This window comes from Labeo rohita, chromosome 11, assembly GCF_022985175.1.
Source record: "Labeo rohita strain BAU-BD-2019 chromosome 11, IGBB_LRoh.1.0, whole genome shotgun sequence".
In the NCBI taxonomy this organism is placed as follows: domain Eukaryota; kingdom Metazoa; phylum Chordata; class Actinopteri; order Cypriniformes; family Cyprinidae; genus Labeo; species Labeo rohita.
The window spans coordinates 25,317,352-25,340,046 of NC_066879.1; the positions used below are offsets into that span (position 1 = coordinate 25,317,352).

Sequence of the window (22,695 nt, forward strand, 5' to 3'; positions counted from 1 at the left end):
TTTGTGTTCTGAATATGACCAAAGGTCTTAAAGTTTTGGAATGACATGAGGGTGAGTAAGTAATGATAGAATTTTCATTTTTGGGTAAACTAACCCTTTAATAAAAAATTTGTTATGTATACAGTACATTCCCTGACATACTACATCTGTGTATTCCTAGACCTACACATGCAAAACAATAAAGGTAAATGACTCAGTTGTTACTTTGTAGCCGTCATTTTCACTAATGCAAGGTGTTGGGACAGTTCAGTTTGGACTGCTGTGAAAGTGATACCTTATCATACTCATAACATTCTCAACTCCTCCACAGCATCACCAAAAATCACATTTACTGTCGTTTATCCACATACACCTTTTCACAAAAGGTTCTTTGTGGTAAAAGAAGGTTCTTTAGATCATAAAAAGGTAAGAGACTGAATGGTTCTTTGTGGAACAAAAAAAATGGTTCTTGTATGGCATCGCTGTGAAGAACCTTTTAAAGCACCTTTATTTTTGGTGTAGAACAGGATGAGCTTCTAAATAACAAGACTGCAAGTGTTTAAAGCTTCTCTGAATTTTAAATAAACATTCATTTAACATTGACACACTGAATGTTTTGGAATTAACAGTGTCTTTTTTGTTTCTTGGAATCTTAAAATAAACTAGTGTCATCATGGAGCAAGTCCAGAAATATATAATTATTTGCATACTTGCATATGCTTTGGCCAAAATCATTGCATGATTGATCATTAGTGATGTGCACGAGAGAAGAACAGATCAGCTCTCACGAGGAACCATGAACATCTGTGGATGTGACCTAATCCTGACCCTGGGTTGACTCATTAATCAGAAACTGTTTCAGAAACTGGCACAAACTGCCAGGCGTTCAATCTTGAATCTTCACACTACTCATAGATGCATGTTTATAAAATTTCTTAAGTCTTAAGAAGCACGGGTATATTTGTAGCAATACCCAAAAATACATTCTATGGGTCAAAATTATTGATTTATTTTGATTTTTTTGCACCCTCAGATTCTGGATTATTGTCCTATCCCAACAAACCATACTTCAATGCTTATTTATTCAGCTTTCAGATAAATTCAGATATAAATCCCAGTATCAAAAAATTAACCTTTATTACTTGTTTTGTGGTCCAGGGTCACATATGGCGTGTTCATAAAAGATGTATGAAACGTTGAACTAACAAACTCTGAGTGGCAGGTGGGTATCTATTTTTTTCTGTTTTGTCCTCTCTGAGTTTATCTGCTGGGACGGCCAGCCATGTATTGGGGAAATGGTGACAAATGACTGCAAGAGATTAGTAACCACAGGACCAGCCGTGCAAATTCAAAACGACATCCGTTACAGTCCTCATGCCTCAGTCTCTTCTCGCCCACTATAATACTTGCTAATATAAACCTTATTTATTACATCTCAACTATCAAATGTTTTATCAAAAATCTACTGAATCAGTTCCACATTTTCAGAGCAACACATAGACATCCATTCATTTACAGATCTTGAGCAACCATATCTTCATATAATAGTTCTCAAAATATCATACTAATCATGCAAGTGTCTGTGCAAAGACTACATCAGTTTTTTTTTATTAACTAGAAGGCATTAGTCATGCTAACATGACTATCAAACCATGACTTGGCAAGATGCAGCTGCCACAAACATGTTGTGTAAATTATAATCTGTATTTATGAATGACATTGATCTTATGGACAGTGACCTCTAAGGGCAGTGTGGTGTCAGTACAATAGTCAAGATAGAGGTTGAGTTACAACTGGAAAGTTCTGCTCAAAAAGTCTTCAGAAAAATAAAACAAAAAATATCCTATAGAGCAGTGGTGCCCAACGCTGTTCCTGGAGATATACCTTCCTGCACAGTTAAGTTCCAACCCTGATCAAACACACCTATCTGTAATTATCAAGTGCTCCTTCAGATCCTAATTAGTTGGTTCAGGGGTGTTTGATCAGAGTTGGAGCTGAACTCCGCAGGAAGGTAGATCTCCAGGAACAGGGTTGGGCAGCCCTGCTATAGATGATATGATAAATTTATTTGCTGAGATGCTAATACTAATTGAGCACAACCAAATCCTAATTCTGAAAACCCCAAAATAAAAATTCTGTTAATTACTCACCCTCATGTCGTTTCAAACCCGTAAGACCTTCATTCTTCTTTAGAACACAAATTAAGATATTTTTGATGAAAACCGAAAGCTCTTTGACCCTCCATAGACAGCAAGGGTCCTACCACATTGGTCCCGAAAGGTACCAAGAACATCAACAAAATAGTCTTTGTGACATCAGTGGTTCTTTGTAATTTTATGAAGGTATGAGTATACTTTTTATGTGCAAAAAAACTAAAATAACTTTATTCAACAATTCTTCTCCTCCATGCCAACCTAGTGCCATTTTGTCGAGTTTTGGAGAGTACCTGCGCTTTTTTACGTTCAGAGGAATACGTTGTGGTACTCTCCAAAACGCCGCTAGAGTGACACTGAGGAGAAAAACATTTTGTCAGTGTTCCTACTACGTTTCTGGGCCTTGAACGTGGTAGGACTGTTACTGTTTATACAGGGTCAGAAAGCTCTCAGGTTTCATCAAAAATATCTTAATTTGTGTTCTGAAGATGAACAAAGGTCTTACGGGTATGGAACGACAAGGTGGGTGAATAATTAACAACAGAATTTTCATTTTTGGGTAAGCAATCCCTTTAATTCTATTCCTTTAATATTAGTGGTCTCTGTGTGTTATAATTTTATTTATAATATATAAAAGTGTTCCATTTCTGAATTTTTTACAAAAAAAAAAGAAAAGAAAAACACATCAAAGCACTTGATTGTAAATTACACTTTTTTTTTATTTAATCAGGAGAAAAAAACAATAGACCTATCAATTTTGTTACAATTCCAACAAGTGTATGATTAAATACAGAGAACAGTATACAAAAAAAGAAGAAGAAGAAAAAAAAAAAAACTCACCAAGGACTATGGATCGGTTGGAAAAAAAACAGTATACAGTATATTAGTTCTTCCGCTTTTTGAGAGCAGAATTTGAGAGTTTAAGAGTAAACAGTACTTTCAGTAAAACTGTGTAACTCCTCCAACTTTACATGTTCATATCATAAGGTTCAATGTCAGCCATATGTGAGGTAAAAGCTTGACCTACAAATCTGGGCAAGGATAGATAGAGAAAAAAGACCATAAGATCACCAGAAGTCATCATCTACCAAGCAACCCAACTTTCTTCCCCTTCACTTCGAATCGTCCTGCTGGTCTGTAGTGGCTCTCTTCAGAAGACATACTGCCTGACCAGGCCGCCTCGTCAGGACTGGAACTAGAAACGGAGCCATCTAGATTTTTTGGCCCAACTCTGGGAGAGCTTCTGCTCGCCCTGACATCTCTTTCGCAACGGAAGCTCTCTCGCAGCAGTGTCCCTTTAGTGTGGGGCTGAACTACCGAAGGCCTTAACGTTGCAGTTTGTCGATTAAGATTTTCGTTAGGAATCACTTCTGGCTCTGAATCACTGTCAGAGTCAATGGCAATGGGTTCTGAGGATGATCCAGGGCATGGCTTAAAGGCACAGTTGCTTTGACTACTTTGTCCAGTGTTTAACGGCTGCTTTCTCTCCTTGAAGTCTGCAGGGAAACCAACAGGAGACTTCAGCCCAAATTTTGAGGTCCTTGAGAATCCGCTCTTTTCGTCGTCGTTGACGTCGAACAGCCAGCGGGCGTCAAAACTCATGTCGTGCTTGAGCTGGCTCACCGCCCGCATGTTAAACCCTAGTAACACCACCGGTTTGCGGGTGACAAAGTCCCGGTCGCACGACCGCCGATGGTTGGCAAAATGGCTCGAGACATCGGACTTCCACAACCAGAGGCTTGCAGCGAGTTTCTCGATCTCCCGTTGGGATGGGTAGGGATGCCGATTGAAATACGCCGTAAGGAAAGCTTTCCGTGCTTCGTAGGACTCGTCGCCATGACCTTTCGGATCCAACGCCAACACAACCGGCTCCTCTGGCTTCTCAACGAAGACTGTGGGGTAATACCTAGACTGGTCTACCATCTTCCTTCTCTTGGGGTCAGATGCATCTGGGGTGACTAACTCACGTTTGAGAGACCCAGCTCCAGGTGAGCGCAGTCCGGGAGTGATGGGCTTGGCGCCTTTGGGGGTCTGGCAAACACCTCGGCAGTGCACCAGATGGAGCGTGATTGTGGAAGCAGTCATGTTGCTAGTGTACACTCCCAAGCAGTGGATGCACTTGTAGGTTAGTTTCTTCTCTACAGGGTGCAACGTTTGGAGTACTTGATGACGATCCCGTAAATGGTGGGCTAGGGCGTCCGAGATGGGACCTTTGAGAATTGTAAAGCACAGCGGGCAGAGTGTCTTCCCAACTTCTTTCTTTTGCGACACCGAAGACTGGGACATGTTTCGGACCACAGGGTCACTTGGAGTATCCGGCTGCTTCGCAGGCATCTTTGCAGGCTTAGGCATGGCGCTGTTTTGTGGCAGTTGATTGGCAGCTGAAGAGGCTTCAGGGGTCTCCTTCATGTTGTAGGTGGTTACAATAAGCTGGACATTTTTGGGACTCCCTTGTTGAAGTGTGAGATCGAAGGTAAGAGGAGAACCAGTTGGCGGATCCCCTGGCTCGTTGGGATGCGCCAGCCGCTTGTGTGCTACAATTTTCTCAACTTCGTGAAACGTGGAATGACATTGTGGGCAAGATAGCCCATGCACTAGCATGTGGTTCAACAAAGAGTCACTGGGAAGGTAACGGTTACAGTATAGACACTTGCTAGTGAAGTTGTGAATCTTCATGATGTATTTAGCCATCGCCCTCACCTTCTCCGCCTGATGTTCCTTTTCAAAGTGAGCACTGTATGCGCTTTCAGGGAAAAGTTCATTGCAGATGGTGCAGATCTTCCACTTTTGCGTTTGTGAGGTGTTCAGAGCATTGGCGGAAGCTTTCTTGGCCTGCAGTGACGTCAAGGTGGCAGTAGCAGCATGCACGGATGAAGAGAGAGGTAGGCTCTTCAAAGAGGGGGAGAAAGAAGCTGACTGGGCGTTAAGATGTGTAGCACCATGGACTCCGAAGCCGCCCAGGTGCTTTGCCGTGTGTGGCTGGGAGACCGCACCAGACACGAAAGCTTTCTCAGGTAGTGTAACGCGCACTGGGTGACCAGGCACGGAGTTTCCTGCGAGGGTTTGCTTGAAATGGTTGCCGACAGGTAACCCCACCATTTTGGGCATACTGAAGCGATTCATTTGAGGTGTCTGAGGACGCACACCTGGAGCGATTGCAACGCCCCTTTGGATTAAGTTCGCCTGGGGCCTCGGCACTATGACGTTGGTGTGCCCAATCATAGCGGTGACTTGATGGCCAATGCGCTCGTGGAACTCAATGACGTGCTGCACCAGAGCTTCATAAGAACGAGGTGTAAAGTGGCAGCTCTTGCAGTGAATCCCATGACTGTTGCCAGGGACTTCTACACTGTTTTCTTGTTTCTCTGAGTTTTTTCCCAGGTATGGTGTAGTCACATGCTGGAAGTGTTCCCTGTAGATATGCCTGCGCACCACGTTGTACAGTCTATCGCGATAGGTGCACTTCTTGCAGTAGTACACCGGGAGCTCCTTTCGATCGCCCAACATGGGCTTGTCTACCCGCATACCGTCCCTAACCCCGATTGGAGCTCCGTGAGGGCCGGCGAAACCCTGACGCACCATATTGTGAGGCATATGGAAGAGCCTGACATGGGTTTCCAGTGTCCTCTTGTTCCCACTGTATGTGCAATAGGAGCAATTAAGAAGGATCCTGCTCTCAAAGTCTTCTCTGTGAACATTGCGGAAGTGGTTTTTGTAGGCAGAGAAATACTTGGAGGCAAACGGGCAATCTGAGCAGCAGAACTGCTTTGTTCGGTAGTCCTGCAACATTTAAAAAACAAAGCAAATTATGAAGTGTTTATGCAATGCGAAATATTTTGATTTGAGGACTTTTGTTATAGTGGCTATGGGTGACATACCTGTGACTTTGTCCAGGATGGATCCCACATACAAATGTCAAGGTAAAATTGTTTCATGTAAGAATCACTGGGGCTAAAATCTTTGTAGTCCTACAGGAAAATGGACAGAAAATAGCATTAGTATACATCAACATAAAAAATGTTTAATTTGATGTTCAATATGATACTAGGAAACACAATGACAATTTAAGAATTACCTCCACATGCTCTTTGCAGTAGTCAAGGCCAATGTCACTCAGCAGTCGCTTGACTTTCTTTCTGGCCTTCCTCAGCCGAGTGAGGTTATTCACTGGAAGCTGAAACATCTCTTCTATGCAAAAAGAAAAGGAGGATATTAGTTAAGCTTTCAATTGTTAGTGTTTCAATAAGCAATTAGCTACTACCTATGCTGTGCAGACGAATATACTCTTTATGCACTTAAATGCAATACAGCATTTAGCATCATGCAAAAGCAGCTTTCAGTTATTCAGTATGCAGAAATGCTCTATTTGCAGTCAACACTGATTACCTTATTCCACAAGTGTAGGTGTGCAAAAACAGAGGGGGTAAAAATAAGTAGTATTCTGCTAGTCATGTGATCTCAATTTGTTGGCCCCAAGTGGTTCTTAGCCTCATGAAAGTGTGCATCACATCAACAATTTTAAAAGGGATAGTTCAACTAAAAAAAGAAATGGTATCATCAATTACTCACCTTCATGTTCGCTCCAAACCCATACAGATTTTGTTCAACTTTAAAACACAAAACTATTTTTAATGAAATCTGAAAGATTTCTGTCTCTGTATTGAAAACTGTAAAAGCTATCCATATCAATCGAACAGTTAAGCCAAGTCTTCTAAATAGACATGACTGCTTTATATGATGAACAGATTTAATTTAGGCCTGTGATCAATGCACACACATAGAGCACATCAAATATGGTAAACAGAACTGTACTTGATTCAACCATGAAAACCAATGAGCTTTGTAGCACGTTCAATCATCCTCAAGAACCAGTGTGGCAAGTTCGGTTGATCTTCTGTTTACCATATTTAATGTGCATTTAACATTTTAACGTTTCAGGTGATTTTCATTGGAGGGACAGAAATCTCTCAGTTTCATTAAAAATATATTTTTAAACAAAGAAAGTCTTGTAGATTTGTAATAATGTGAGGGTGAGTAAATGATGACAAAAATTATTTTTATTTTGAGGTGAACTAACAAACGTTCTTTAAAACAATTCAACCACGCTAAACTTTTTAATGAAAAAAGGTATATGTTAAAAATAAAAAATGAAGCGGACAAAACACTCAGTATGTAAATGTGCATGCATTGCTCAAATAAAATAAATCCTGCTGGAGCATCACATCAGAAGCAGCTCCAGACATGTTTCTTCCACAGGTTCACTTTATCTTTAGTGCAATTCTCTTCTGCTCTTGGGTACAAAGCCATCTTACACCTGACACTGTGCACTCCAAATAACAACAAAGAAACCTAAACGTAAATGTACAGTTATTATAAAAGCACTGCTGTCAGCTTGTCAGAGGACAACATCCTCATCCTTGGACATACTTTGCAGCACTGTCTAGGGTCACTGGTGTGATAGATTATGCAGAATGTAAACAAACAGCTCTTACATAAACCTGACTCCTGAAACACAATGCATGCATGCAGCAAATGCAGCCCTGCAACAGGAACAGTTGCTTTAATGATTGCAACTCCACTAGACAATACAGGCCACGGCAGGCCTTTTTGATGGGCTCAGCAAAATAACACCCCATTTATTTTGACAGGTTACGCTGGCGTTGAATTGACCCGCACGTACCAACTTTCCAATGGGAGGGACGTGCTTCAAATGTATAATTTAATTTAAAAACGAACTTAGTTTAGCGACAACAAGACCATTGTTACTCCATGCACATATATGCAGTTAGCGCGTTAGCTTAGCCACGCGGGATGTTTGATGTGCACACTGAACTCCACACAAAAGCACCGATGCCAGAGAAAGAAAAGCAGACGTTTAGAAGGACACATTACCTGCTTTTCCTCACGGTCTCGCATGGAATTCCCTTCGAGCGATTTGCTTTGAGGCCAAATTGATAGTTAGGGTGAAAGGACAGAGACAGATTGTGTTTATTCGGCCCGGGCAGATGCTGCAGTCCTTCGCGCCGCTGCCGCCGCCGGTGGATTTCGGCAACTCATCCTGAGAATCCGCACCATGTGTCATCAACTGGATAAACACAGGCTACAGGGCAGTCTCTGTCGACCCCATTAACTTGTTCTGTAATACACAGCTTGGATAGACTGTTGTGTCAATTCAGTACCAACACAGGACAGAGAACAGACTTTTTTCTCTTTGAGACTGTTCCGTTCCACATACCAGCCCAGCCTGTTCAAAATGGCGGACGGTTGCAAACGGAAATGACATATATTTGTGTAAAGTTCAAAAGGGCCACACTGGTGTCTGGGGACCATTCAACGCCGACACAATAGTAACCAAGTAGGTTTAAGTCGTTGATTCATGAAAGAATTGCAGCTTTTGTTCTTGAATGAGTTTTATCTGCTTGTGTTTACACTTAAATTGAGATTATGAAATTGTGTTAGTGATAAGATTAGTACTTGTCCAATGTCATCAACGTTGAAAGCGGTACCATTACGAAAATTAACCGTGGTTTTTACTACAAATAAAACAAGCAAACAAAAAAACATGGTTCCTATAGTTAAATCATTAACCGTGGTCTTGATACAGCAACCGTAGTTCAATCATGGTATTTGTAATAAAACTATGGTTATACACTGTGTGCATAATTATTAGGCATGTTGATAATCTGGTCAAGCACATTTTACCAATTCCAAACCACAACAATCTTAATAACTACTATTAATTTTGTATTTAATCATTTGTAAGTGATATATAACTGTCCGTGAAGGCTGGAAGTGAAAAACTCCTTATATTCAGGTGTGCGTAATTATTAGGCATGTTTTCTTTTACAGATAAAATGAGCCAAAAAAGATATTTAACCCAGACTGAAAATTGGTATCCAAATTATTAAATGCCCATGAGAAGAATTCAATACTAATGCATTACAAGAATTTGCAAAGTTAAGGCTTGACCATTGGACAGCAAAATGCTTGTTGAGTCTGCATGGTCAGAAAAAACAGGTGGAGAAGAAAAGATGCATGTTAGCTACAAAAGTTGAGAGTGACTCTTGAAGGACAAGCATCACATCCTCTTGTACCTCTGATTAAATGATTTATCTTCCAAAATCTGGCAGTAAGTTTTGGGAGTTCATGTCTCCAATCCTGAAAAGTCTGACTTGCAGAGATGGACTAAAATGAACTCCCAAAACTTACTGTCACCTTAATTCCTAATCCTTTTGCAGTTAACATGCATCTTTTCTTCTCCACCTGTTTTTTCTGGCCATGCAGACTCAACAAGCATTTCGCTGTCCAATGGTCAAGCCTTAACTTTGCAAATTCTTGTAATGCATTAGTATTGCATTCTTCTCATGGGCATTTAATAATTTGGACTTTTCAGTCTGGGTTAAATATCTTTTTTGGCTCATTTTATCTGTAAAAGAAAACATGCCTAATAATTATGCACACCTGAATATAAGGAGTTTTTCACTTCCAGCCTTCATGGACAATTATATATCACATATAAATGATTAAATACAAAATTAACAGTAGTTATTAAGACTGATGTGGTTTGGAATTGGTAAAATGTGTTCGGAAAAAAAATATGACCAGAATATCAACATGCCTAATAATTCTGCACACAGTGTATACAAATGGTAATCAATGCACCAAAATATAATAAAACCATGGTATAACCATAGTTTTACTACAAATACCATGATTGAACTACGGTTGCTGTATCAAGACCATGGTTAATGATTTAACTTTAGGAACCATGTTTTTTGTTTGTTTGTTTTATTTGTAGTAAAAACCATGGTTAATTTTCGTAAGGGTAGTGTCAGGTTTAAGACTACTGTCATTTAACAATCCAACATTAACACAAATGAATTTGTGTATCTTTTTAAATTGGAAATCCTTCCACAAATACTCTATGAACGTAGTAGTAGTACTAATAATACACTTACAAATTACAGTGTTACTACTTGCTCAGCTGCTTGTCATTTCTCAAGACGTTTGGATGTTAGTTTTTGTGTTACAGTCATCTTATGCTCACCAAGGCTGCATTTATTTGATTAGAAATACAGTAAAAGCAGCAATATTGTGAAATGCTATTACAATTTAAAATAACCACTTTCTGTTTTAATATAGTTTAAAATCTAATTTATTTCTGTGATGGCAAAGCTTTTTTAGCAGCCATTACTCCAGTCTTCAGTGTCACATAAAGTTCAAAATTCGAAAGTTATATTTTTTGGGCATTTTTGTGCCTTTAATGGACAGGACAGTAGAGAGATGACAGGAAAGAACTGGGCAGAGAGAGGGGAACAGGGTCGGCAAAGGACCTCGAGACGGGATTCGAACTCGGGTCGCCGCAAGCACAGCTGTGCTATATGTCGGCGCACTAACCACAAGGCAATTGGCGCCGACAGTTATGAAATTTTGAGTTAAAAAATGTTTTAATAAATAAATAATAATAATAATAATAATAATAATAATAAACATATAGAACAATAAAGTGTTTAGAAAATAGTGTGAATTTTAATTTCATGTCAACTTTAAATTATTAGGTTTGCCGCCTTCAGTCCTTCTGTACAACCAATGTACAGAAACAATTCATTGTCCTACTTTTTTTACTTTCTCAGTAATCTGTTTCACTCATATACACTGTATTAAAAAAAAATCTGTCACTACTTTTGTTTCATCATAACTGTCAGGATGATGAATCTGAATATTGGGGAGGACATGTCCCTCTAAATTGTGTAGTGCATACACCCCTTCTCATGCAGAATTGCAACTATAAGCAGATATGATATGATCTATCAATTTTTTTTTTATTATTATTTAAACCCCAAAAGATTTACATGGTATATAGAGAAGAAATATTGCACATCCTTCACCTATTATGCAAATACATAAATAAATAAATAAATAAAAGTGACCCTGGATCACAAAACCAGTCTTAAGTAGCACGGATACATTTGTAGCAATAGCCAACAATGCATTGTATGGGTCAAAATGATAAATTTTTCTTTTGTGCCAAAAATCATTGGGATATTAAGTAAAGATCATGTTCCATGAAGATATTTAGTAAATTTCCTGCTGTAAATATATTAAAACTTAATTTTTGATTAGTAATATGCATTGCTAACAACTTCATTTGGACAACTTTAAAGGCGATTTTCTCAATATTTCAGATTCCAGATTTTCAAATAGTTGTATCTCAGTCCTATCCTAACAAACCATACATCAGTGGAAAGCTTATTTATTCAGCTTTTGAATGATGTATAAATCTCAGTTTCGAAAAATTGACCCTTATGACTGGTTTTGTGGTCCTGGGTCACATATATAATTACACCTATACTGAATTAATCCAATGGTTCCATCACTTCCAAAGTAACAACACGTGGTCCCGTCATCACTAGCTTTGAAAGAGTTCGATAGTCCAGGTGAAGCACGCTGCGTCCATTCACTCGGCACACAAACTGGCGTACCTAAGCAATTGGCAACCAGCTGATGATGGATTCTTTATTTTTATTGCGTAAGCAACTGTTTTTGTGTTTACGTGTTATGATCACCTTAATTCCTGCTGCCGCAGCAGGGCTTCCAGGATCCACAGCCTGAACATAACAAGGTGATTTTCCTCGTACGACAAAGCCCCAGCCTAGGGCATCACCGAGGATCTTTAATTATAAAACTCACATAAACAAACTGTAGTTCAAGGTTCTTTTCATGGCCAGCTGAGCATGATATATGCAAGACGTACCGTAAGAACTCTTTTTACATAAGGAGCACCCGGAGATAACAGCTCCTCACAGGTTACATGTCTTTTCAGCACTGTCGAAAACAATAATACATGACAGAATAACTGACTTTTAGAATATGTTTTCTTTTGGTAAACAGCAATTGTGCCTGTAATAGATTTTCAAAAGCATGCAAATGCTCTCCTATAACCTGATGTGGGATTGCATCGTACTGCAAGGGCAGCGGTAAGAGAAGCATTGAGTGGGTATCCACATGAACTATGCTGCTGGTGGGTCAAACTTCCACATCGTCCATTTGTAGGCACTTTTAAATCCAAAGCAGGTTGAACTGGAATTAGAAATTAGAATTATGAATTAGAAACATTTCTACACACTTAGAACAGTTTATAAATGGATCTACACTACTGTTTTTTTTTTAATGTTTTAAAATTAAGTGTCTTTTGCTCACTAAGGCTACATTTATTTAATTGAATATAAAATAAATCAGTAATATTGTAAAATATTAGCACAACTTAAAATAACGGTTATCTGTTTGAGTACACTACCAGTCAAAAGTTTTTGAACAGTAAGATATTTAATGTCTTTTAACGAAGTCTCTTCTACTCACCAAGCCTGCATTTATTTGATCCAAAGTACAGAACAAACTTTAAAATTCTGAAATATTTGTACTATTTAAAATAACAGTGTCTTCAGTGTCACATGATCCTTCAGAAATCATTCTAATATGCTGATTTGCTGTTCAAGAAACTTTTTTTTTTTTTTTACAATTTATTTGTTACATTACATTTATTTGAAAAAAACATTATGCACTTCTGTAACATTATTCACAACAACAAATTCTAGAAATTAATACTTTTATTTAGCAAGGCTGCTTTAAATTGATCAAAAGTGATGATAAAGATGTTTATAATGTTGCAAACATTATTTCTTTTTCAGATAAATACTGTTCTTCTGAACTTTCTACTCATCAAAGGAACCTGAAAAATCCTTCTCAGCTGTTTTCAACATAATAATAATAATAATAATAATAAATGTTTTGAGCAGCAAATCAAAATATTAGAATGATTTCTGAAGGATCATGCCACTGGAGTAATGATGCTAAAAATTCAGCTTTGAAATCACAGGAATAAATTACATTTTAATATATATTTAAATAGAAAATGTATTTTAAATGGTAAAAATATTTCAAAATTTTACTGTTTTTGCTATACTTTGGATCAAATAATTGCAGGCTTGGTGAGCAGAAGAGACTTCATTAAAAATATTACTGTTCAAAAACTTGACTGGTGGTGTATATTTTAAAATGTAATGTAATTTATTCCTTTACTTCATTTTTTGGCTTCACATGATCCTTTAGAAGTCTTTCTAATTTGCCGATTAGGTGGTCAAGCAATATCAAGTAATTATAATTATCAATGTCTAAAACAATTGTGCTGCTTATTTAAAAAAAAACAAATTCTGTACTGTCACTTTTACTGCATCTTTGTTGAATAAAACATAAAAAAAACATACTGACCCCATTATATTATATTAGTACTTACAAATATATATCAGTAATTTACTCAAATGCTTATGCTGGCATATTGGTAGCCTTGTATTAGATTTTGTCATGTGTCAAGGGGTCCATGAATAGTTTGGGGTTATGAAAAGGAGCCTTTGGTGTAACATAAAATAATGCAAAACCCTAGGTTAAGGTCCTGGGTTGCTGACGCAAAGGTTGCAGGTTAGGTATATGGGTGTCCATGAAAATTGAGAGTTACTGAGCTCATAATGCTCTGATATCTCAGCTGTGCCCTTGAGCGAGGCACTTAACTTCATTTTGCTTTATTACTCCAGAGGGGTTGACCAGGCAATTAGTGTGCTGAAGCTCCCTCTGGTTAAATTGGGCCATTTGCCTAAGCACCATCTCTCAAGCTCTAACACTCCACATCAAAGCACTGAAATATAGTTGTAGTATTTATAATGATTTTACTACCAGATAAGAAGTTACTGCTGCCTTCAGGTGGAGGAGTTTTGTCCAATGTGAAGGGAATGTCAGCTGGGTCTTCTTGGTTTTGGTGTGTTGTACATTCAACCTCTTCACTCTCTGTCTCATGCAACAGTTCAGAAAGACGGCGCCGGCGGCGAAAGTTAATGCAGAATTGATACAGCAGCCCGCTGTCAAAGAAGTGGTGCTTCAAAGAGACTGCAGAGTGAAAAGAAGAGTGGAGTGTTTCAGAAAGGCAAAGCATAAAGAGAGAAATCACTGCAGATATGACGTTAGTTGAAGAAGTGCTCTATACACAGGTATGTGGCATTAGATTAACAGGCAGTGCATTTAGACTTGGTTAATGGTGAAATAAAACACACACCCTAGGTCAGTTATTGTTCTTACCATGCTGAATAATGTCATGCTCTAGTAGGGCCTTGCAAAGATCTAGTCCTTGGCGTCGACTCTCTATTTCGCCGTTCTGTAGCAGCCAATCAATTAACATGTAACCAGGGAAAGAACGTTCATAAGCCACTCCCTTTTCCTGTCTCAGCTGTAAGATGGAGTCTTTGCTTGTAATCAGACTGTAAAAAGCAACAGGTGGATTTCGATGCATGAATTTTGAAAAACATGTTCGGAGGAGTCTAATATTTAAAATACTTTTACAACATTTACTACTGTAGGTTAGTTAATTTCTGCATTTACAAATACAGTACTGTTCAAAAGTGTAGGGTCAGTAAAAATCTTATCAGTCTCTTATGCTCATCAAAGCTCCATTTATTTGATCAGAATACAGTAAAACACTAATATTGTGAAATTATAACAATTATTACAATTTTAAACAACTGTATAATGTATTTTAAAATGTAATATTCCAGTATTATTCCTGTGATGGCCAAGTTGAATTTTTAGAAATCATCCTAATATGCTGATTTGGTGCTCAAGAAATGTTTCTTATTATAATCAGTGTTGAAAATAGTTCTCTGCTTGATGGTTTGTGGAAACCACTATACATTTTTTTTTTTTTTTTCAGATTTTTGTTTTATTAAACAGCATTTATTTGAAATACAAATCTTCTGCAACATTAGAAATGTCTTTACTGTCACTTCTAATCAATTTAATGCATCCTTGCTGAATAAAGGTATTAGCCTAATTCCTTAACCTAAAACGTACTGACCCCAAGCTTTTGAATGGTAGTTTGTGTGTGTGTTTTACATTTCAAGTTATATTAATTAATAGTAGTTATTGAATTAAAAACATTAATTAAAAAAATAACATTTCATATGAATATATTTAATGTATACATTAATGTTAATCTAGTTCATAAATTATGTTCATTGTTCAGTATATTTTTTTTTTTTTTCCTTTAAAATTGGTCATTTATAATGTTACAAAAGATTTCTATTTCAGATAAATGCTGTTCTTCTAGACTTTCTATTGTTCAAAGAAACCTGAAAAAATTCTACTTGGGTGTTTTCAATATAATAATTATAAATAAATAAAGGTTTTTGAGCAGCAAATCAGAACATTAGAATGATTTCTGAAGGATGGTGTGACTGGAGTAATGATGTTAAAAAATCAGCTTTGAAATCACAGGAATAATGTACATTTTAAAATATATTCAAATACAAAACAGTTATTTTAAATAGTAAAAGTATTTCAAATTTTTACAGTTTTTGCTGTATTTTGAATCAAATGAATGCAGGCTTGGTGAGCAGATTAAAAAATATTATAAATTTACTGTTCAAAAACTTTTGACTGGGTGTGTAAACTAACAATGAAACATCCTTCTAAAGCACGTAGTTAATGTTAATTCCAACATCCATTATTAAAATACAAAATTGCATCTATTAATCTTATTTACTGGACCTGAGCAAGCATGGATAAAGAATGAACAGCTGTTTTTTTTTATTAACTAACGTTAACAAAGATCAACAAATGTATTGCTCATTGTTGGTTAATATTAGTTAATGCATTAAATATAGTTAACAACTAAAACCTTGTTGTTAAGTTTTACCATGAAATCTTTTTGTAAAATGTTCTCAAAATACAATCAGAACAAACTGAAGGACTGTACTGAATTTGGGGGATGTACACTGCCCTCCAAAAGTTTGGAAACGCCCTAGAAAAGTGGGGTTTTGGACAATATTGGCATGAATCCTTTTTCATTTATGACAATTTTGCACTGATAAGGGACACTACGAAAATACGAAAACATATTTTATTACACAAACAGTTTATACATAGAAAAAACTTACATTTTCGATTCATCAAAATATCCAGCATTAGCAGCTGTTACAGCTCTGCATAATCTGGGCCTAAATTCATTGTATTCTAAACTTAATTGGCAATCAACTGTTCAGGCAATCACCAGTAACCAGGCATCGCAGCTGGCAAAGGGGCATGTCTGACTTTGACATGTATATATTGCCATTATTATGTAATCAAAATTAAAATGATTATTGCTGGTCTTCAATGATAATGTCAAGTTACTTTAATATTTGCACCAAAAAATGAGAAGGATTTATGCTGATATTGTCCAAAACCACCAAACTTTTGGAGGGCAGTGTATATTATACATCCATCTTACTCTTTAACGTGGAAGTAAGCCTATGGGCGAGACTTCCGGTTCATTAGCCAATATAGAGAAAAAAGAAGAAGAATACCAACGTGCAGTAAATAGTAAAACTTTGCACAACAAACCAGTGTGTTCATAATTAAGATAATACATTAAAATAATATGGTAAAACGTATGATTTGCAGTATCAAGCAGCAAAACCACTGGTTTGTACAGCTAAAAATAACCGGACGAAGCCGGACGAGCCAGACCCATAAAATTTACAAAAGGCAGCACCCACTCTTACAGCAAAAATAAGGTGGATATAGTGGACAAATATTATGTCAACATTACCTATGAGGGAAGTAAGTACCAAATGAATATTTAAAACATATTTACTTCTTGAGAAAATGTCTTACTGTTCATACAGCCTCTGTCCACGCATGAAAATCTTGACCTCTATGTTGAAGGGAAATGTGCCGTCATCCTTTCTGAATCTGTACAAGTATTTGGCGTCTTTGAACGCGGGCCACTTATCACACACTATAAAGATCAAAATATGGTGGAGAATAGATTGATAAGTAGGCCTACAATCTGTTCATTAAATAAATGGGTCCTGATATGAGTCAACAGAGGAAAACAGACATGTCCTTCCTGTATCATACACTTTGTTATTTGGTGTACAGTAAACAATGCTGTACCGTGATGAATGATATCATGGTCCATGAGGTGCTGCATAAGCTGGACTGCAGTCTCTCGATCAGGCACTTCTTTATGAGAAATCAGCCAGTCAATAAGCTCCTGAGCCACAAAACAATTCGGGTACGTTCGCAAATGGTGTCTGCGGTCCTTTATCAACTTGCTATCATGTACTCGCAACCTTCAAAACCAAGACAGCAACCATTATTATGGAATACATAATTAAGAATATTAGGCTACCTACTGTACAACAGAATAAAGTTTCAATATCCAACAATTAATTAAATATATAGCCTAATAAAGTTTTGAAAAGTGGTGAGCATTGTAACTATGTCCTCCTGGGACAAGCTTTTTTAATATAGCGTACCTTAGTTGTTCTCCGGCAATCATTACCTCAGCCTTTTGGTGTCTGGTCATCATTGCACTTTGAATGTTTCCCAGCAGCTCCATGGATGTTCTGTCAAGTCTGTGCTTCTGTGCACTTGTTTCCATCGCTTTATTGGTGCTTTTGTGTTTACTAAATATTCAGTGAACCGAGCCACCAGTTCTTCAATACTGTGAAATGTTGTGTATACAAATATATTCCCTCTCTACATCCTTGTTACAAAAACTTTAAACATTGTTTGTTGTTTAGGGTGATTTTTCAGCCAAGCTTTTTCAGACAAAACATTTAAAAGCAGTTGCACTATTGTTGTCTTAACTGTTCATTTTTAAATGTAAAAAACCCCCCTACGGTACTGGAAATTGGAAAACATATCAGGAGTTTCACACAATGGCCACATGGTGTCAGTAGAAGAGTTTTCTGAGGATGTAGACTGACATAATCACTTGGACTCATGTCCAAATACCATTCTAACTAAAATTGCTTTCATTCAAGATATATTTTAACTTTTTCAGTTTCAGATTGCAGTTGCACTGTCTTACACTCGCAGAAAAAAAAGAAACAAAAGTTGTTTCTCAGAATGTTTGCTGAGGGGAGAGAAGTCATACCATTTGTATAAACTGCCAGTCGATTTTTCATGATTTTTAAAGAATTCTCTTCTGCTCATCAAGCAGATCCAAAATACAGGAAAAGTAGTAATATTGTAAAATACTTAAAATACTTAAAATAACTGCTTTCTATTTGAAAATGTAATTTATTCCTGTGATCAGAGATTAATTTTTTAGCATCATTACTCCAGTCTTCAGGGTCACATGATCCTTTAGAAATCATTATAATGATAGAAACGAAACAGAATGAAATATAGAAATTAACACTTTTATTTAGCAAGGATGCTTTAAAGTAGGGGTCACCAAACTTGTTCCTGGAGGGCCGGTGTCCTGCAGAGTTTACCTCCAACTTTCCTCAACACACCTGCCTGGAAGTTTCAAGTATACCTAGTAAGACCTTGATTAGCTGGTTCAGGTGTGTTTGATTAGAGTTGGAGCTAAACTCTGCAGGGACACCGGCCCTCCAAGACCGGGTCTGGTGACCCCTGCTTTAAAGTCATCAAAGGTGATGATAAAGACATTTATAATGTTACAAAAGATTTCTGTTTCAGATAAATACTGTTCTTCTGAACTTTCTATTCATCAAAGAAACCTGAAAAAATTATACTCTGCTGTTTTCAACATAATAATAACAACATGTTTTTTAAGCAGCAAATCAGAATATTAGAATGATTTCTGAAGGATCGAGTGACTGAAGTAATGATACTAAAAATTCAGCTTTGAAATCACAGAACGAAATTACATTATTAAAATACATTCAAATAGCAAACAGTCAAAAATTTGTCAGAAAGTCAAAATTTGGCTGTTTTTGCTGTACTTAAATGCAGGCTTGGTGAGCAAAAGAGACTTTAAAAACATTAAAATTCTTAATGTTCAAAAACTGGTAGTATATAATTTTTCAACTAAAAATTATTAGAATTTTTACTTTCTTATCAGAAATAATAATGATAATGTTGTAAAATGCAACTGTACATTTTTTATATATATTTAAAAAATGGGGGAAATGGCATTCTCAGAATTCTTAGATTTTCCTTTGTTTTAACTTTTATTTTTGTTACCTGTTATGTCCGCTTTAGTTCTTAATGTTGTATTTCCCATGTTATTTAGTTAAATATTTAATGCTTATAATATTTTAGAGTCATGTGCTACCCTGATGGTCTTGGGTGGATGGCACTGTGCTCTGACTTTATTATTGTTGGTCACAGTTGCTGGAAAGACCGACTTTAAATGATCATGTGACCTTCCGTTGCACCACCTGTGAGTACATTTTACAATGTCAATCATGTTTTAACAGCTCAGATTTATTATGACAGTTAGGGAAAGTGACATATACAGTAGCAAAAGTAATGTTTGTCACTGTCAGTGATGGTCATACTGTAAAGTACGCTATATTATGATAGTGGCGTTTTTGTCTAAAAAATAATAGTAGAAAACAAGCCTGTTACGACACTGAGAATTAATCAACTGAGAAACTTAAAATAAAAGTGTGGTCATTTGTTTTTGTTTTTGTTTTTTGTTTCATAAAAGCTTGTTGATAGCTTCCTTTTTCGTTATACAAAATGCAACTTTTTCTTTTGATTCGGAGTAAATGTAACTTGGACGTGTTTTGGTGAGAGTGACAGCTGTGATAGGAAAGAGGGCGTGGCCTCACTGCGCGGCTGCTTTTAAAGCTGAGTGATTTACTTTCTTTTCAACATACATCCTGCCCTGGTCACAGAGAGACCATCTGAAACTAACAAGCGACAACTTCCCGTTGACTAATTATTTGGGAGAGTGGCTGAAAGAACTGTTCCCTTCCAGCTCAATTTTATAATTGGTGGAATCGTGTTTTCAGAACATTAATGCAACCTGAACCGCAGCAGTAAGTTGTTGACTCCATCGAAACATCAGCAGAAATCATGACGGCGGAGCAGCATCAGCTGAATTTGGACTACGGCGACTTTGACATGCGATTTGACGTGAAGAAGGAGGCTGCAGCTTTGGGACCGGACCGCTCTTTTATCCAGCAGTGCGGTGTACACGTACCAGGCTCCGTGTCCAGCACACCCATGAGCACCCCGTGCAGCTCCGTGCCTTCATCGCCCAGCTTCAGCCCGAGCGGACAGAGAAGCGGTGCTGAAGATCTCTACTGGACCCTGAGTACAGGGGCTTATCCACAGCACGCAGATCCCCACTGTCTTGAACTGACATCCGAGGATGTCCGGGAAGCCCTCAGTGCCAATCTCATGCACGCACACCCGTCTCAGCTCCACCAGGCAGAGATGGAGGGATACAGGAGCATCGGTCAGTTCCACACACCAAACATGCACCAGTATCAGCAGCAGCAGCAGTACACCGACCTCGGCCACAATCCCGACTTCGCGCACGGCAAAAGCGTGGATCACTTAATGCAGCATCTCGACTGTTCATCTCAAGGCGCACCGCACCTGAAGTCACACAACATGCACCAGCAGACGCACCACAGGCGCAGCGAACGCGCGGAGAGCCGCTTCTCTGACCAGCAGCTGGTGTCCATGTCTGTGCGGGAGCTCAACCGACACCTCCGCGGAATGAGCAAGGACGATATTATCCGCCTGAAGCAGAAACGCCGCACCTTGAAAAACCGCGGCTACGCTCAGTCGTGTCGGCACAAACGCGTTCAGCAGAAACACATGCTGGAGAACGAGAAGACGAGCCTCGCCACGCAAGTGGAGCAGCTGAAACACGAGCTCAGTAGGCTGGTGCGCGAAAGGGACGCGTATAAACTCAAATGCGAGAGGCTAGTTGTCGGAATGAACTGCCAGAGCAATGGACCCTCTTGTGAAAATCCATCATCGCCTGAATTTTTGCGATAGTTCAGCATATATTTAAGATTTCTAAAATATCTTCTAAATAATAATAAAAAAGATTGCGTGAGCTTGTTTGCTGGAAACACCTTCAACCCACCAGCAAACCATCTTTAGACTGCTTTTAGGTGTTTTTGTGCCAGAGGAGAAAGTTTTAATTTTTAGTTATGTAGTATTTTATATTTTCCCTCCACTTTATCTCTGACATGTCAAGCTGGTTTTGATAATGTAGGCCTATCTTTTATCTTCTAGTTTTCACAACAGCCATCTCAGCTATGCAAATGAAATTTGACCTTTTTGGCAATAGATGCATTGCATTGGTATTTTTGTTTGTCTGTCTGTTTGAACATTTTGTGTATCTTTTGTTGAATTTGTTTTATTAATCAGTTTTACCATTTGCTCCTTTTGGAAGAGTAAACTGTTGTGATTTGCATTTCATTCTTACTTCCAGAATAAATTTTTGAAGTAAAAAAAGCTTTGGGGTTTTCTTGTTTTACTTACACTTACACAATGTACGTAGCAAGGATGTTTTATATGTAACCCATCAACAGACTGACTTGAAATACACACAAATGCATAAACTTCTACACGCACACACACACACACACATGAAATACCATGAGAACATAAAAAAAAAAAACACTGCACAGGTATGTCTACTTGCAGCAACCTTTGACCTCGCTTAACGGCTGTTTCCTGAGACAACTGTGTTTCTAATGACTCGAGAGACTCGGAGAAGAGCTGCACGGCACTGATTGTACCAAGGTGGAAATAAGTTTAACCCTCTGGCCTCTCCTTAAGAGGAAAGCAAAGGCCGTCCATCTGAACTGTTGTTAGATTTCTCTTGAAAGTAACTCTTGTACTACGAACTCCAATAACACTGAGCATTTTGCTGGAAAGTCCAGCCCATTATGACAAACTTTACAAGCAAAATGAGTAATCTACACTCTAAACCACAACGTTTAGCTTTGAAACACATGCACTTGTAATGAATTTAAATGAACAGACTTTAGTAGTGCTGATACACTTTCACAACACTGACAGAAATAGATCTTCAAACACCGGTCGTTGTTTTTGCTTTTGCTTTACACAACTCTCCTTTTCTCGGGATCCAAACAACATGTGTGGCAAAACAGCCTTTAACCCTCGACCCTGTTGTCAACTGCTCCTTAACAGTTAGTGCAAGACTGACCTCTCTGTAATGATGTGAATTGCCACCTGTGCAATACAGGGTCACAGGTGCAAAAACAGCTTTATGATCTCTTTCTCATCCGGTTTAAATAGCTTGTCATTTACAAATGAGAATGATTTTTATGAAAGCATTGTATGATCTGATCGATAAAAATTGAACTCATGTGACTCTAAGACAAGAGATAAGCTCATTATTGACATTCATTCAAGTCAGTGTTTGTATTCTGTAAGCTGTTTTGTACGTTTGACTGTATACAAATGCATGTATTTTATTTATTTATTTATTTTTAAATGTAGATAGTAATTTGTATCACTAATCTTTGTTTTATTCACTGTTCTTATAGTGAGAGACAGTGCGTTATCACATGCAGTGCCATTGTAAAAGTCACTAACAGCCTCTCCCTGCGCGTGAGATATTGTGGCTAATGTCTGAACCCTCCCGTCCCCTCCTTCCCCCACTCTGCCTTTGCCCGAGGGGGAGGGGGCCATTGAGTCAGCACTCTGCCCAAGGTGTCTGCTTCTCTGTGGCATCACAGGGTCACTGAGACCAGAAAGACTGAAACAGGAAGAGACCAAGCAA

The 22,695-nt window shown here is 38.0% G+C and overlaps 3 protein-coding genes across 4 annotated transcripts; 1 reads left to right on the forward strand and 2 right to left on the reverse strand.

Annotated features, from left to right (window-relative positions):
- Positions 1 to 2,852: 2,852 nt before the first annotated feature.
- On the reverse strand, positions 2,853 to 8,386 carry adnpa (activity-dependent neuroprotector homeobox a). Of its 2 annotated transcripts, none has more exons than XM_051123287.1 (4): positions 8,025 to 8,386; positions 6,208 to 6,317; positions 6,011 to 6,100; positions 2,853 to 5,912 (listed from the first exon to the last, which is right to left on the reverse strand). In XM_051123287.1, exons 2-4 carry the CDS (start codon positions 6,313 to 6,315, stop codon positions 3,213 to 3,215), a joined length of 2,898 nt encoding a protein of 965 aa, XP_050979244.1. In that variant the 5' UTR covers positions 6,316 to 6,317; positions 8,025 to 8,386; the 3' UTR covers positions 2,853 to 3,212. The 2 variants fall into 2 exon arrangements, with proteins under 2 accessions (XP_050979244.1, XP_050979243.1); XM_051123286.1 differs by having other exon boundaries at positions 6,208 to 6,320.
- Positions 8,387 to 10,933: 2,547 nt separating this feature from the next.
- si:dkeyp-97e7.9 (DEP domain-containing mTOR-interacting protein) lies at positions 10,934 to 18,134 on the reverse strand. The gene is made up of 9 exons (XM_051123015.1): positions 17,477 to 18,134; positions 17,112 to 17,290; positions 16,830 to 16,953; positions 14,259 to 14,437; positions 13,860 to 14,069; positions 12,075 to 12,212; positions 11,887 to 11,957; positions 11,699 to 11,803; positions 10,934 to 11,614 (listed from the first exon to the last, which is right to left on the reverse strand). The coding sequence occupies exons 1-9, from the start codon at positions 17,599 to 17,601 to the stop codon at positions 11,489 to 11,491; spliced, it is 1,257 nt and encodes a 418-aa protein (XP_050978972.1). The 5' UTR covers positions 17,602 to 18,134; the 3' UTR covers positions 10,934 to 11,488.
- Positions 18,135 to 19,773: 1,639 nt separating this feature from the next.
- mafbb (v-maf avian musculoaponeurotic fibrosarcoma oncogene homolog Bb) lies at positions 19,774 to 21,390 on the forward strand. Its single transcript, XM_051123477.1, has one exon. The coding sequence runs from the start codon at positions 19,998 to 20,000 to the stop codon at positions 20,931 to 20,933; it is 936 nt and encodes a 311-aa protein (XP_050979434.1). The 5' UTR covers positions 19,774 to 19,997; the 3' UTR covers positions 20,934 to 21,390.
- The last annotated feature ends 1,305 nt before the right edge of the window (positions 21,391 to 22,695 follow it).